General features: G+C 43.0%; 1 protein-coding gene across 9 annotated transcripts in view; it reads right to left on the bottom strand.

Moving 5' to 3' along the window:
• cdc14b (cell division cycle 14B) overlaps positions 1-15,816 on the bottom strand; it is a 21,519-nt gene extending 5,703 nt beyond the window's left edge. Inside the window, exons 1-11 of one of the 9 annotated variants that reach the window (XM_061818411.1) lie at positions 15,510-15,816; positions 13,662-13,752; positions 12,144-12,219; positions 10,422-10,514; positions 10,268-10,344; positions 9,273-9,339; positions 9,031-9,181; positions 8,704-8,934; positions 8,484-8,622; positions 6,926-7,091; positions 6,747-6,841 (exon numbers count right to left, since the gene is read on the bottom strand). In XM_061818411.1, coding sequence (XP_061674395.1) covers positions 6,747-6,841; positions 6,926-7,091; positions 8,484-8,622; positions 8,704-8,934; positions 9,031-9,181; positions 9,273-9,339; positions 10,268-10,344; positions 10,422-10,514; positions 12,144-12,219; positions 13,662-13,752; positions 15,510-15,630 — 1,307 coding nt within the window. In that variant the 5' untranslated portion in view covers positions 15,631-15,816. Of the gene's footprint in view, positions 1-6,746; positions 6,842-6,925; positions 7,092-8,483; positions 8,623-8,703; positions 8,935-9,030; positions 9,182-9,272; positions 9,340-10,267; positions 10,345-10,421; positions 10,515-12,143; positions 12,220-13,661; positions 13,753-13,871; positions 14,154-14,807; positions 15,466-15,509 lie in introns of those variants that run through there. The other 8 variants (XM_061818414.1, XM_061818410.1, XM_061818413.1 and 5 more) reach the window with 8 other exon arrangements.

Raw genomic sequence — 15,816 nt, 5'->3', positions numbered from 1 at the left:
GCGTGGTCTACTATAGCTTCTGTTGGCATTTTATCGCGTATTTGGGTTCTTTATAATAGTGACGACAGGTATCCTGAAAGGCTAGTTGGTGGAGTTCAATTCGTACCCTTTCCAAAACCGAAGACCCAGTACGAAAAATGTCTTTGATGGATCAAACTTTGTGGAAGACGGCATCATCAACTGAATCCATCTAAAATCAACCGGAACAGAAGACAGAATACGAAAAATGTCTTTGATGGATCAAACTTTGTGGAAGACCGCATCATCAACTGAATCCATCAACCGGAACAGATATGTTTGCACGAAGGTAAGCCCTATATTTTGATTTTCAATACATGTCTCATATAAATGAATTAGCAGTTCTTCGCTCGCATAACATAGCTAAGTGTGAATGATTGTCACACTTGATCTGTGTTGAGCGATATTTTGCGATGATCTGACTGCACAAACGTGTCCCTTTGTTCGCGGCTAATTAACTAAGCTAAACCGGACTAGCAGTCCTAAAAGCCTTCGACGTGCACCGAGACACCAAGACTGAAGGAAGGATGTTTGAGGACACTAAAGTAGTGATTGTCGTACTCTGTCGGGACTTACGTAGGTTCGGCACTAATTCAAGAATAATTATTGAGGGGAGCGCGTGACATTACACAAAGAAAACGAGAGAAACGACTCGTAAATCAAGCCTCGCCTTGTTCTTTTCCTTCATACGGCGGTTCACAAACGGCTATACAGATTCTGCACACAAGTGTGATATGTAACGCGAAAATAGGAAACTCAATGACAAATTCGTCTTTGGGTTATAATTTATTATATTATGTGGCTTCTCTGTCTTCCTCTGACTCTGGAAAGATCTCGAGCTAATATCAATGGTTTCTCCGTCGATATGCATGTAAATACCATTGAAAATACCCCTCGCTGAAATTCTTGAAGCCCTGCTGTCTGCTTTTCAACGGTATTTCACTGTTAGCTAAGAATGCGAGTGAGAAATCGGCCGGTAAATCGGACAATTTCACTCTATTCTTTTCTTGCTGCGCCGCCCTTTTTGCTAATTGTTTGTCTGACGTCAGCGCACGTGGCGTGACGTCACTTCAGGAGGCGTGGTTAAGTGCCCTGTACGGAGGGATCAATTAGGAAGCGACCCGAAGCTCACATTGCTGCAGGACCCAAAAAAGCAACAACCTGTACCGTAATTTCCGGCCTATAAGCCGCGACCTTTTCCACACGCTTTCAACCCTGCGGCTTGTGCGGGGATGCAGCTAATTTGTGCATTTTTTCTAACGGCCGCATGGGGGCACTCGAGTGGAAAACGTAAGAGTGAGACCGGTAGAATATATGTGCCGAGGAAGTGACCTTTTCCATTTTTTTTTTTTTTACCAGCCCAGTTCGTGATACCGTGTTGTTATGCTAAGCTAAGGTATTAAAACTGAAAAATCTTTGTGTATCATCTTACTTTGTCAATATCTCGTGTTTCAATGTGGGCAGGTGCGGCTTATGTATGTACCAAATGGTATTTCCTTTACAAATGTTCTGCGTGAGGCTTATAATCAGGTGCGCTCTATAGGCCGGAAATTACGGTAGATGTTTGAGTTTGTATAATGTGAGTCGTAAGGCATTGACCACAATAATAATGGCAAAAGCTGCTAAATGGCATGTAGTTGGCTTATGAGGTGTTATCCTTTCTTGTACTACTACCTGTGCTTTGAATTTTCTAGTATTGTGGATGACCTTTGGCACCAAGACACATCTCATGGGTCAGTTTTTGTACTATCAAACTTTTTTTTTTTTTTTGTGTGGTTTATCGTATTGTGTGTGTGTTTGCCACATATGGAGCATACAGCATTTGTTTTATCTTGTACTGTATGTACATTTTGCAAAATCAATTGAGATGTTAAAAACCTTTGTGTGTACCCAACTTTAGCTACAAGGTATTAGTTATTTTTACAGAAAAAAACAAGAAACCGGACCGTATTTCAAACATTTGATTTGGGTTGGTAGTTGAATAGGGGGCTCACTTACAGCATTCTCTGATAGATCCAGAATGGGGTGGGGTGGGGGGGTGGCCCAGCAAACATTTTTTGAGGGGATTCACGGGGCGGCGTGGGACTCATAGAAATCCTAACCCGTCTACACAGAAATGCAGGATAGGAGAAGGGAAGCCATACACAATCCACCACAGGGCAAGGCTACACAGCAAGGAGAGCGGCATGGCTACCAGCCATCTAAAAAGACAAATCCAACAAGAGCAAACAGGAAAAAAACCCCCCCCCCCCAAAAAAACAAAGGAGGGAATAATAATAAAAACAGGATAGACAAGAGACAACGGGGCGGGACACAAGGTCTGGGATGCCGTTTATACAATGGGACTGGATCAATAAAACAATGGTTATTTTTCAAGAGAAATTTTGGCTTAATGACGATGTTTTTGTAAAGTTAAAAAAAAAAAAAGTTCATTTAACTAATGTCCTGCCAAATTGGTTGATATTCTTTGTACTGGCCATCAAAACCAACCCAATATTGCTGATTTTGTGAAATGGTAAAAATAACAATCAGACAGCAGCAAACACTAAATTTTCCATTCATTATAATCTAATATGGATACTTTGGTACATCCTATTTACATTCACTGTTTACACACCTTGACGCTCTACTGATCTGCTGTATCATAAATCACGTATCCCCAATAAAATCTCTGGTGGATGCAAATTAGAGTAACACAACTAACATTATGCTTGTACTGATCCAGTTGCGGTAAAGTGGGGGTGGGGGGAGTCAGCCCATTTGAACCCCGCCCAACATTTAGTAAAGATTAGACACAAAGACAGATTGAAGACATGTGTGAGCGTGCATGTTCGAGGATGTCGTGCCCGTTGCCATGCATGGAAAGGTGGGGGGGGCAGAAAAAGTGCTTTTACACTGAAATTTGACATGCTCTGCAGTGTTGAACAGGGAAGTGAAGCCAGATGGTGAGTCTTAGATGGTTGGATAGCAACGCTGATAAGCCACTTGGCCGAGAGCGCCCCCCCCAAAAAAATAAAATAAAAAAATAATCTCCACCCTGCCTTAATGTTCCCTCGAGAGAAGGAAATTTGATCTCAGCACAATACTGACTCTCTCACGCTCGTGTGCTCAGGAGTATTAGAGCCACACTGGTGGAAAAGAATAAGACCAAAAACACAAGTTATGAGAAAAACGTTTTGATACAAAGACTTACAAAATTATGACTTGTGTATAAGTTTTGCCAACTTTCTTTTTGTATTTCTTTTTCAAAATTTGCAGTGTCTCAGATTTTCTGTTCTGAGCTACGGGCAGTGGAAGCTGCAAAAGATAGAAGTCGTGCACGTGACGTCACTATTTTCACGGCGCCATATTGCCGGTCAAACAGCTGCTCGACGGTGTGGGAGACATTGAACGGGAGGAGAATATTCACAATGCCCGAGACCTGCTGTCGTGCTGTTGGTTGTCACAACAGACGAGACGGATATTCAAAGAGGTCATTCAATGGAATACCAGCTGAAAGGACCAGAAAATATCGATGGATTTCGGCAATTAAACGTGATGGATGGTGCCCAACCAAAATACACACACGCCCGTGTAGCGATCGCCTCATTTCAGGTAGGAATTATTCTCCTCAATCTCAAACTACCAAAAAGTATTTATAATGCCAAGTTGGCTCATTTGGGAACAATGTGTGCTCAAAAAACGGTCACAGAGAGGTTTACAGAGGTTAACGTGTGGCCGCAATCGCTTCCACGTACGTTCCGTGGAGATGACGCCGTCCACCCCCCCCCCCACCCCCAATCATAGTTAATGTGTGCGAGTTTGTGTAAAACCAGGGGTCGTTTATTGAAATATTGGTATTTGTATTGAATACTAGCTGAAAAGATCCATTGATTCCGGCAAAGGTTAACGTGTCGCCGAACACACTTCTGCGATCATGAGCCGTCAAAACCGTCACTATGTGGGATTTATTCCTGATGAGAAGAGATCCGGCATCAAAGTATTCGTATGCGTCCAGACTTTTATACGTTTTCAAATTTTTCCGTGTAAATCTCGACGACTTACTCACCAGATACACGTGTACGTCCAGTTGTCCAAGAGAAGTGGAAGCGGATTAACAGTCCAATTTCTTATTGGCGAAAACGTCGACTTCGGCATTAAATATTGGTCCTCTCTGCCGAGTTTATCTAATTTTTCCACGTACCTTTGTTTATTTTCACCTTCTAAATGTCCAACGTATCGGGCATTTTCCCACAAGACGAACTTCCGCGTCGTCTCCAACTGACTTAGCATTGAGCAATGCTCAGCTTGACCGGCAATATGGCGACGTAAACAAAAGTCACGTGATTTTATGACGTAGGTGCACAAGCTATATGTGTGTACACTACTAGTTCCACCAATCGGCACAAATTTGGGTGGACAGGAAGTCAGCCATTTTGGTTTGCTGCTGCCATCTTCATCCATTGATGCTAGCGAAACGTAACCAAAGAGGTAACGTGAATAGACGGTCTTTTCAAGGATTTCTTTGATTTTTAACTTTATTCTCTCGGTTTCAATGTGGCTCTAATACTCCTTTTGGAGATCTGGAGATTTAGAATCTACTATGGTAAAGACAATAAAGGGAAATCCCATTTCACAGTTGAGCTGATTGAACAAAAAACGCTCCCTTTCCGAATAGCTCCTTCACCGGGAGCCTCAATTAATGGCACTCCCAGTCTCAAATATTTTAATCTGTTGTGCTGCAGCGAGGTGACGACAAGATACTGTAGCTGTTCGAAAATCCAGCAGAACAGCAAGTCCATTTTTGATTGCATGCGCATCCACGATGCAGCAAAGGCAAATGGGGGAGGGAAATGAAATCAGCCATACGTTTGAACCTAGTTTCCAAAACGGGAAGTGACATGCGCTTACCTCCTTCAAACCTCACATCCATTTCATTCCTGTCCACACCACCACTCTCCCTCAGCTATCTTTTAAACACTGGCCGGAGCGCGCCTGTGAGGCCGCAGCAGTGCATTACCACCTGCCTGGCACGGGGGACAACACAGCCACATGGCAAGATTGGCAGTAGCCAGTCAACCACACCAGAGTTACAGATAATTATGGCCAAAGTTCAACTCGGCCGTTAGTTAATATGCAGGGGAAAAAAAGTCCATCACCCCCCCCCTCTTTTTTTTTTTTTTTTTTTTCCCCCATCCACTCGTTGCTTTTCCGTAAATCTCATGCCGGATCAAGTGGAAGCTGGAGGCAATCGCAGGGCTAAAAGTTTTTGGGCATTGACTGGTGCCAGACTTAAAAATGGTTGTGACGAGTCTGTTTTGCGCTGAAAAAAAAATTGTGTATGCCGGGAATAACAGAGAACGGAACCTCTTATAAGTAAAAAAAATAATAATGAATTTTTTTTTTTTTTTTTTAGATAGGAATGGCGTTTTGGAAGATGCACCTACAAACTATGCAATAAAATTGCTGCGACGTCACACTTCAGGCTACTTGGGGGCTGCTATAATGTTTCGCATTCGTTTTGTCTTTGGAGTTTTGCGTCGGCGACGGCATCTCTGCGGAGAGTATCTGAAGAACTTCAAATTGCATTTTAACATGCGGCACGTGTCCTCGTCGCGCGGCGAGTGAATTGGAACCTGGAGGAGGCGTACGCCCTGGACTGATTGCAGTAATCTCAAATCAATGTCGTACCGTGAAGACACTGACTGGCTAAAATATTTGCCACGCAAACGGGTTTGTTTTCTAAATGAGTTACCGTAATTTCCGGCCTATAAACCGCGACTTTTTTTCCACACGCTGTCAACCCTCCGAGTTATGCGGTGATTCAGCTAACCTGTGCATTTTTTTCTAACGGCCGCAAGGGGGCACTTGAGTGGAAAAGGTGAGAGTCAGACCAGTGGAATATATGTGCCGGGGAAGTGACTTTTACTGGTATATATATATATATATATATATATATATATATATATAATTTTATTTTTTTTTTAAACCGCCCCTGTTAGCGCTGTGCTAGCGTGTTACTGCTGTGTCTCAGTGATTTTTACCGGTATTTTATTTCAATTTTTTTATTAAAATAACCAGTCTTGTTAGCGCTGTGCTAGTGTGTTACTGCTGCGTCTGACTTTTACCTGTTTTTTTTTTTTTTTTTTTTTTAACCTGCCCTCCTAGCGCTTTATTAGTGTGTTACTGCCGCATCTGTGATTTTATTTTTTTTAAACCGGGTCAGGGTTTTAAAGTGGGCGCTTGCGGCTTTTTACGCAGGTGCGCCTTATGTATGTATGTACCAAATGGTATTTCCTTTAAAAATGTACTGGGTGCGGTTTATAATCCGGTGCGCTCTGTTGGCTAGAAATTACGGTATTTACACTATCCACCCTTCTATTGAATGCATTTGCTCATATCCCAAGAGATTTCAAAAAACTCCATATTTGTAGTATGCGTCCTTGTTTCCCCAGAGCGGTGCCTGCCTGACTGAAGTACACAAATGCCTTAACCCTCCTCATATTTGAGTCTACTCTTTCCTGACAGCAGTGCATCAAGTAGCTGCAGTATTACAGGACGGCATGCCCCAAACCTAGTAAGTTTCTCCACAAGGAGGGGGGTGGGGGGTGGGGGGTCCAATGCAACGCAACGCAACAACGACATAAGTGGGGTGCGGAGGTGAAATCCCATTTTTACTGGGAAATAATCACGTTTGAGTTGATTGAGGTGGCATTCGAGGAGAACGGCAGTTTTTCTTTAGTACTCACGATAAGGAGCTTGAAGATCTGGCCTGCCTCTTGCTCTTCAGGGCTCGCAGTTTGTCACCCTGCGTCACGCCATTTCGGTCCTCGTCGTCGTCGTACTGCGGATTTGCCGGCAGAAAACGTACAGTCGAGGATATTTGACGAAGCGGCGTATTGGTTGGAAATGATTTGCAAAAACGTACCAGTTCCGTCTCGCCCTTCTTAGACGCTTTGTTCTTGTTGCTGCCGTTAATGGTTATGTCGTCGACTCCAGAGAGGATTCTGGTCACGGCCAGCTTACCGTTCTTCTTTTCGCTCAGCATCTTCTCCCGGAAGACGTCGCCCTCAGCCCACAGGCTGTTCTGCTTCCTGACGGGAAAACGTCAAGACAACTTCTCAATTAAGGACCTTTTAGGAATGTTCGCGAAAGTTGAATCGTCAAGAATCAGGAATTTGGGAAAAACACTTTCGGCACGAAAATCGTTTACAAAACACAGTTAAATGGTGACCTCTGGTTACTTCTAAGTGTAAATATACGGCAATCATAACATTTTGAAAACTTAAAATATGAGTCCAAACAAGCAAAAGAATTTTTGTCAAACTTCAGACATAAAAATGTAGACTGAGTGAAACACTTTTTTAAGCCATGCCCATCTGACACATTTTTTTTACCCCGTGGTTTTGATCAACTTCCCTGGACCGATCTTCATCTTTTCCCTCCAAGACTTTTGCCAGACTGGCAAACGTGCAGACCGCTTGATAACATATGCGTAAGTATTTGCCGTAGCAAACGGAATGCTTCTCTATGAAATGTTAACGCCAAAATGCTGCCAGAAATCAGGATGTTGTTGTTATTATAAATGCCAAATTTAATGGCGTAAACGGATAGCAATGCCGTTTTCTCGCTATCACAGCTGTGACTAATTTCACGAGCGTTGCCGATAGATGCTGGCGGCCGGTCTTGATCACAGCCACGCCCTGCGTCAAGCCGTAATTTTCTCAACGGATTTACATGTTTCACAAAAATGACGTTTTCGGCTGGGAAAAAAAAAAAAAAAAAAAAAAAACCTCAGAATTCTGCGAATCCGTGGAAAATTCTCATCCCTGAAGAAATCATTTTTTTTGATTAATTGCCTCTTAACCCAATTTAGATTCGTGTGTTGAATTCTTGATGAACATAAAAGCCTGTACTTATAAAAGACGGAAACGGGTATTGTATACAGCTCAATTTAATAGAGATGAAAGTGGACTTTTGTGAAAATACAAATGTGAGCGCATGTGAGTAACTGAATTTCCTTTGACATGGCTCATGATGTTGATGACTTTCGACGTAAATGCGCTCGCATTTCCTGAAGCGGTTATGAACATGCACTTTCGTACATGCTCAGTACGGTTAACTTGCATTTCCTGTTTCCGGGTGAATACCGGTTGTTTTGGAGCATGCTTGTTTAGTTAACGATTATGAAATAAACGAGTAATGTGAAGACCACAAAATAAGCGACGTCTTGAGAGAATGCAAGGGGAGGGGCGTTACTGTTGCTAGTGTTCGTGCTCGCATGTTCGTCCAATGTTGTCAACTAATATCCGGATTAATTTTTGGCAATTTTTCCAGAGGAATTTTCATGAAAATTTGAAAATCTTGGGGACTTTCATCACTGATTTAAGTAGAGAGGTTGAATTCTTGTCCTTTTTTAAATTTCTGTTCAGTATTTATACTAAAGTCATTTTGGCAATGTTGGGTCATGACTTGTATACACCTACTCTTCGACAAAGTTCTGCTGAGGTCCGATGATGGATCCCGGGCGACAGATCCGAATCCAAGCGATCACTTCCGCCGCCGTCATGCAGTAATGCTTCATCATGTAGCAGCCAATTAGAGTCCCGGTTCGCCCCAGACCAGCTGGAATCCATACAAAAAAAAAAAAAAGTGTCATCATGGGATTTTTTTTTTTTTTTAAATTCAGGCTCCGCTGCGTTCTACCTTTGCAGTGGACGGCGACGGCTCCGTCCGCATTCTCGCAGATATTGAGGAACTTTCGGACAATGGCGTCATTGGGCGTGCTACCGTCCACGAAAAACAGGTCATGATGCTCAAAGCCCGAGTCTGTGAAGCGCCTGGCGTCGTACATCTTTTTGTTGAGTCGGATGACGCTGGTGATGTTGTGTTTCCTAAAGTAAGGGATGTAGGCCTCGGGCGCGTGCAGAGGGTATCCTGAGATCAGAAATAAGAGCCGTGAGTGCGACGTGCTACGGTTTATCTTTTTTTTTTTTTTTTTTGGGCGCTTTTCAGGATTAAAATTAAACCTGCCATTCTCTATTTTGCTTTTGGGATGAGGGCCGCTGAACGCGAGGAACTTTCCCGGAATGATCCAGTTCAAATCCCCGTTTTCTGCCCTCTCGTAGTGCTCGTATTCCTCCACGTCAAAGTCAGAGAAGTCCAGCCAGCCGTAGTGCAGGGCCTGGGGTGGGGGTGGGTTGGGGGGGGGGAAATAATCTCGTAAGTGGGAGCGTGACTCGGCAATTGCAGCACGGGCTGGCGTACGGCGGTACCTTGTGGACGGCGCGCAAGCAGTCCAGGATGTTCAGATTGTACATGCACGTTCCAAACGAGGCATCTCTGAGAAACACAATTCCAGGAGGACTTCAACTTCTAATTCCTTTTGAACTCTTTAAAACAAAACCGCAATCTGATTTCTTTCACTTTAATGCCCTCGAGCAGGGGTGTCGAACTCATTTTTGTCACGGGCCACGTTGTACTTGCGGTTTCCCTCAAAGGGCCGTGATGGCTGTGAAATGATAAAAATCTTTAACCGCTTCATCGTATTTACACATGAAATTTATGAACTAGTTTTGGAATCGGAAATCAAAGGTAATGGGTTTTTCCGACTATTGTTGTTTGGCAACACAAACATGCTTGTAATAGCTCAACATTATCATTTATTGATAGGAGAAATTGAAAATTTTGGTACAGATTCGAAGAAAAAAAAATCATGGAAGTTGGTACACATGATTTGCCTCCGTGGGCCACATATAATCATGCGGTGCGTCGGCCCCCGGGCCTTGAGTTTGACACCCGTGCCCTAGAAAATTGTACTTTAAGTGGCCAGATCATTAGGAACACCCGAACACACAAACACACACACACACCGATGGGCAAACTGTTAAACTTGATAGCCAGGTTTTTTTTTTTTTTTAAATCATAGTGAGGAAAGTAAGCACAAAATTCTAATTTGTCTGTAAAAGTTGATGTCATAATAAATTAAATTGCTCATTTTTAAATGTTGTTCATAATGAATGTCATAACTAAATAATTTTTTAATCGATTACTTATAAAATTTCATGTATGTGATTTTCTTTTATATATATTATAATGTGACAACGGAATTAAAAAAAAAAGAGAAAAAACCCCAAATGTTTTTAACCAATTTTAGATGGGGAAAAAAAAACCCTGCAAAATGAATTCAGCAAATATTCAAATGGTGGTTCCATACATGGGCACCCCTAAAAACAACAATACAAAAACTAATCATGACCACCACTCGTACCTGAATGGAATGTACGTGTTGTTCCTTGACACCAACAGACTGTAGGCCTCCTCTGGCATCATGTTAAGGTACATTACCTAAACACACAGACGTCATTAATTATTAAATAGTAGAATAGTTATAATACATTGATTTTTCGACCGTTTGTACTCACTGCGTATGAGCCAATCAGGTAGGCAGCGTTGGCTTGTTTTTTCTGGTCACCGCAGGTGTAAAACACAATCTTCTTCCTTGAAAACGTAACGGACTTTGGAGAGACATCGTACGATTATTACGTGATTTATCGTGACGGGCGCATTTCAATCGCACGATTAACGCGACATATGAGCCCTTCTGAGCGGCCATCATTCTTTTAGCTTTACGGCTTTGTTTGAACAGACGTGGCAAAAATGGAACTTGATGAAAAGGATGTTGAGGTGCGGCGGGGTTCGTGTCATGGGAGATGCATGAGCGCAAAGCAAAAAAAAAAAAAAAAAATATATATATATATATATATATATATATACACACACACACACTCTGCAGTACATAATAAAGAGCAATTACCGTAATTTCTCAAATAATATGCACATTTTTCCCAAAAATATTTTCTAAAGTTAATAAAGCGCATTATATTTAGGTATTGTTGGAGGACGCTTTTTTCCTCCGTCTTATGCCCTCATTGAGCATTTATTTGAGTTGCTTGAGGGATTCTGTTCTGACAATTGCAGGGACCAGGACAAGAGTGTCCTGTGGCCTGTCCCGTGTTGTATAGTACCGTTGTATAAGCACATGCACAATGATTATTATTAATGATTGTTGTACGGACAGTTTTTGAAAAACAATACAAGTACAAACCTAACAAAATGTAAATACAGATAATTCCCAATATTTTCAGCATATGGGTAGCAGCAAATTGGTGGTGCGCATTGTACATTGGTAGAAAGGTTTTCCAGATTTTTGGGGGGTCAACTTTGGGGGTGCGCATTATACATCAGGACGCATTATACTTGAGAAATTACAGTATTTATAGTGGAACAATCCCATAGTATAAGGAATGGAAATTAACTTAGCTCAAATGCAGCTATTGAGTGTAAACAGCCTTTAATAACTCACAGAAATACAATACTTTGGAACCTCAAAAGCCAAATGACGCATCAATTTTTTAGCACACTTGTCCCCATTTGGGTTGGAGGTGAGCTGGAGCCGATCGCAGCTGAAGTTAAGTAAAGTACCCCTTGGACTGGTCGCCAGTCAATTGTCAATCGCAGTGCACATATCAACGAGCAGCCATAAGGAACTGGGTGGGGCTTGAACTCAGTACTCTGAGGCAGACACGCTAACCACTAATAAACTACGTAGCCCTGAAATTGTATCATAAAAGTGTGTGTGTGTGTGTGTGTGGGGGGGGGGGGGGATCAGGAACATGCCTCAAACGTTGTACAAAATTTGAAGTTGCAGTCTGAAAATGTACGAGCTCAGGTGAGGCCTCAGCTTGGCCTTGCATTTATGTATTTGGGATGTTTTTTTTTTTTGTGTGTGTGTGTGGGGGGGGGGGGGGGGTGGTGCACTGGAAGTAAGCAGACCCACATTCAAAGAATTAAGACTGCTATCATGTCAGCTCTTATTTCAAACTCGGTGTTAAATGTTTTTGTACTTATTACATTTGACTGTGTAGCAACTAATGCAGGTTGTGTTAATTACCGTAAGACTTTTTGCTCAGTCATTTATTGTATTTATTTACACTTGCTTGACCATTTTCTAGTTTTGATAAAAATGTAAAGGTAGTTTGACCCAAATTCTTTCTCCTCCCATTTTTTTCCTCTTGGCAAAAACCTTTGAGGTTCCACTGTACGCACTTCCCGTGCTTTGCTTTCACGAGTGTCCAAAGTGTTACCTTGAGCTTCTTTGTCAGCTTGCAAGAGAAGCGATAAAACATGGCGAGGTTGAGGGGGCCAAAGTCTGCATAGAAGCTGCAAGGGAACAAGATTCAAACCAATAGAGTGACTGCTAACGGGACTGGACTGCACACAATTTTTTTTTTTTCTTCCCCTCACCCACCATGTCATGTGCGGTCTTTCCCACATTCTAAAAACGTGTCATCCCTGCTGTAAATAGTCACAGATGCTACTGAAAAGCGCTTTTGACAAAGACGGTGATCCCAAGCCAGTCGAGCCGCAAATGTGAGAACGAAAATTGAATTGCGTGTATTCATAGTTTAAACTGTAAATATACGGCAACTTAATGTCCCGTAACAGTTGAAAATAACTTCAAAGGCATCTTAAATTACTACATCAGGGGTGCCCAGACTTGTTTTTTTTTTTTTTTACCCCAAGATCTGCTTTTCAAGCAGCACAGCCTCTCGCGAGCTACCGACGACGGGGGTGGGGGGGAGATGATGATGCTCCCAAACCGTTTTATGTTGCCTCCTATATTTAAAACACAGAATTAGCTTTTTGTGCACTGTATTGTCTGTGCTTTCATCCTGGATCAGGCTGTGCCAAGGTGGAGTTTGAAAATGACACACCATCTCATCCTGCACTTTCTACTCTGGCCTCGGACCAGACCTTTCCCACTCGGAAAAGAGAAACTCTCGTCCGGTTCAATCACCTTTTCTTCGATTATTCACGTACTACGACAGTCATTGCATCTTAAAACAGCAGCATTTCTTTCTTTTTTTTTAACTTTCTCCATTCATTTCGAAAGTAAACATAAGCGGCATGTCTAGCTCGTCTTTGCTCTACGTTGCCCAGACTGTGTTGCTAACTAAAGCAGCGGTGGTGGACCCTATCCTTATAAAACACATTGATGGGCTGCGTAAGTACTGTAACATTTGTAATTATGAGTGTATGTCTTTAAGAGTGGGGATGAGTGTGACGGAGCAGCGGTCGTTGTTAGAGAAAGTTCCGTGCACAATTGCGGAGTTTAGAGGGAACATTGGCTGACGTCTTTTTTTTTTTTTTGGCACGCCATCCCGCAACCAAGACTGCCTCGTGTTCAACCGACGCATTGAGCACCCCTGCACTACAACAACAAAAATGGCTTCGTTAGATTATTTAATTTTGTTTGTGAATGCAAATGCAGTGGAGACTCTCCGTAATCTCCACTAACAACCCAGGCCAAACTTGATATACAAAGTCGAGATGTTGGTCTTCAAGATACGTACTTCCTTGACGCCAGTTCCTACTCAGACAGGAACTTGGCATTCATTTTAATTGCGGATGTGCAAAGGACTACTGTTATGGAAAAACATGGGTTGATACTTTGCAGCAAAAATTTCAAATCAATGTTGACCAAATTGCACTTTTGTGATATAAATTAAAAAAAAAAAAAAAGGGGGAGGGGGGGTCCGTCCATTTCAAATAACTTTTGGTCCAGTGGGTACGACACAGGGGGGGTGAAGGTTTTGACTTACTTCTCATATGCCAACTCTTCATCAACGCAGAAGCAGTGCCGATCTGTCGTGCTTTTAATCTTTTGGTGAAGGATGGCGAAATACAATTGATCTACAAAGAGGAACTGACAGTTACTTTTTAATTTTTTTTTGGCATGCATGCTCACTGACGTCTCTACCATCCACTTTCTCCTATCAAAAGTCGCCCCTCCGCCCCCGGTGCCATCTTACCCTTGAGAAGCTCAACGCATCGCGACGACACATCATCCGCGGTCATGTCGACGCGAGCTGTTTTTGAACACTAGCAACCTTCTTTCTCCTCAACACACCGCGCGCATGCTCGCGAGAAACGCACTCGCGAAATCAAGTCATACAGGTAAAAAAAAAAAAAAAAATCGTTACAATGAAGTTCCCGCCTCGTTGCTAAAAGTGTTAAAAAGTCCAACTCTGCCGTTCGGAAGTCTTCTGTCGATGGACTGCACGGGTGAGGGTTTTTTTTTTTTTTTTTTTTTCTCGTGTGAATAAAGTGCGCACTATGCTAAAAGTGAGCTCGCCCTTGGCTCCGCCCCGTAAGCATAGCGAAACGCCATTGGCCGAAAGGGATTTAATGCCCAACACCGTTGGAGGAAAACGCCACCGATCCTGCCCATTTTAGTTTAAAGTGCTTCTTGTATTGAACACGATAGGCTGTAAACGTTGCATAGGCGGTTACTCGCGTCCAATCGCAGCCGAGATTTGCACTCGGACGCACCCTCTCTTCCCTCCTACGCCGCCCATTGGTTGGCTTCGTTGCTGCGAAACGTCAGCGCGTCAGCCATATTGGATGTGTCCAATCTGCCCCGTAGAAGTCATCCAAAGGCAATGGACATGAACTTTATACGGCAAAAAAAAATGAATGCCTCACATTAATATATTTGGGAAACAGGAACCTAAAACAAAATATATCACTCGTGATCTAAAAACTGTAGATGATTAGTCCTTAGCGATAATGTATTTTTCTAACGTTGTCACGAGTGTTTACGCTCTGAATGCACGTAAAAATGCTTCTGTAAAAATAAAAGTCACTAGGTTATAATTTTATCGTTGTTTTTCAACTGATTTAGGCCTTTGTCAGGTTTTTACGACAAGCTGTTAGCTGAATAATCAAATGTTATAAACGTTGCTTACCGTTAATTGAAGGGTGGACTGATTACATCACTGTTTAAAAATCAGGACCTAAACATCCTTTTACGTGAATCTCTAAAGCGTAAATACCTAACATGCAAACAAAACTATATGCCCATAACTTCTAAACGTTGAAATGTTGGAGCAAAACCAATGCGATACCAAACTGTCCGAAATGGTCTACGTTTCACACCAGATGGCCTGGCACTTGATGGGAATTGAACCCGTGTGATGTGGGTGAGAGGTCGCAGCGCGTGTCAAAACACAGCTAAAAGGTAAAACAGGAAGACAGTCGCCGCATCTCCAAGCAGCAGATGAAATGATTCAAAAACGGGTTTCCCCACATTCAATATGGCGACGACCGTGACGTAAGATTCCGCGCCGACGGGAATCTCTGTGTATTTTGGCACTTATATGGTCAAAACGGACGAAGGACGTCTGCGGGAGAACATTTGAATTGTCGTTAAACGTCAGTCTTTCGATGAGTGTAACATCACGATGTTAAAATAAATGTGCAAAACTATCACGTTTTTGGCGAGGATAACGGCGATAATAAGAATTGCGGCTGATTGCTTTCCGACTGGGCGGCTAAATGCCAACTGCACAAATCCCGCAGTGCATGAAGAGAATTTAAGGAAAGGACGGCGGTGAAGAAATGCTGCGACGTGTCAAGTTGAGCGGGTTCAATCCGACGACCGCCCTTACCTAAAATCTCAACGTAAATATCCGAGTTTGGCTCCGCCTCTGCGCGGCACTTCTTCTTCTTCTTCGTCGTCTTCCTCTTCCTCGTCGTCTCCGCTCGCCTCCTCTCGCTCTTGCGCTTCATGTCGGCTTCAGGGCCGCCGCGGGGGCGGCGGGCATGGTTGGGATTCTTCCTCCCCGCGCGGGCTCGTCGTCTTTCCCCTCGGGCCGGGCGCGTTCGGGGTGCACCCGGACGTCAAGCGCGCTTTGCGAAGCAGTCTTGTCCTGTCGGGGGCGGTGACGTTGTTGTTGTTGTTGCATGTGACGTAGA

This window comes from Syngnathoides biaculeatus, chromosome 4 (genome assembly GCF_019802595.1).
Source record: "Syngnathoides biaculeatus isolate LvHL_M chromosome 4, ASM1980259v1, whole genome shotgun sequence".
In the NCBI taxonomy this organism is placed as follows: Eukaryota; Metazoa; Chordata; class Actinopteri; order Syngnathiformes; family Syngnathidae; genus Syngnathoides; species Syngnathoides biaculeatus.
Note: the sequence above shows the minus strand (reverse complement) of the source record. Positions and strands in the feature narration are given on the sequence as shown.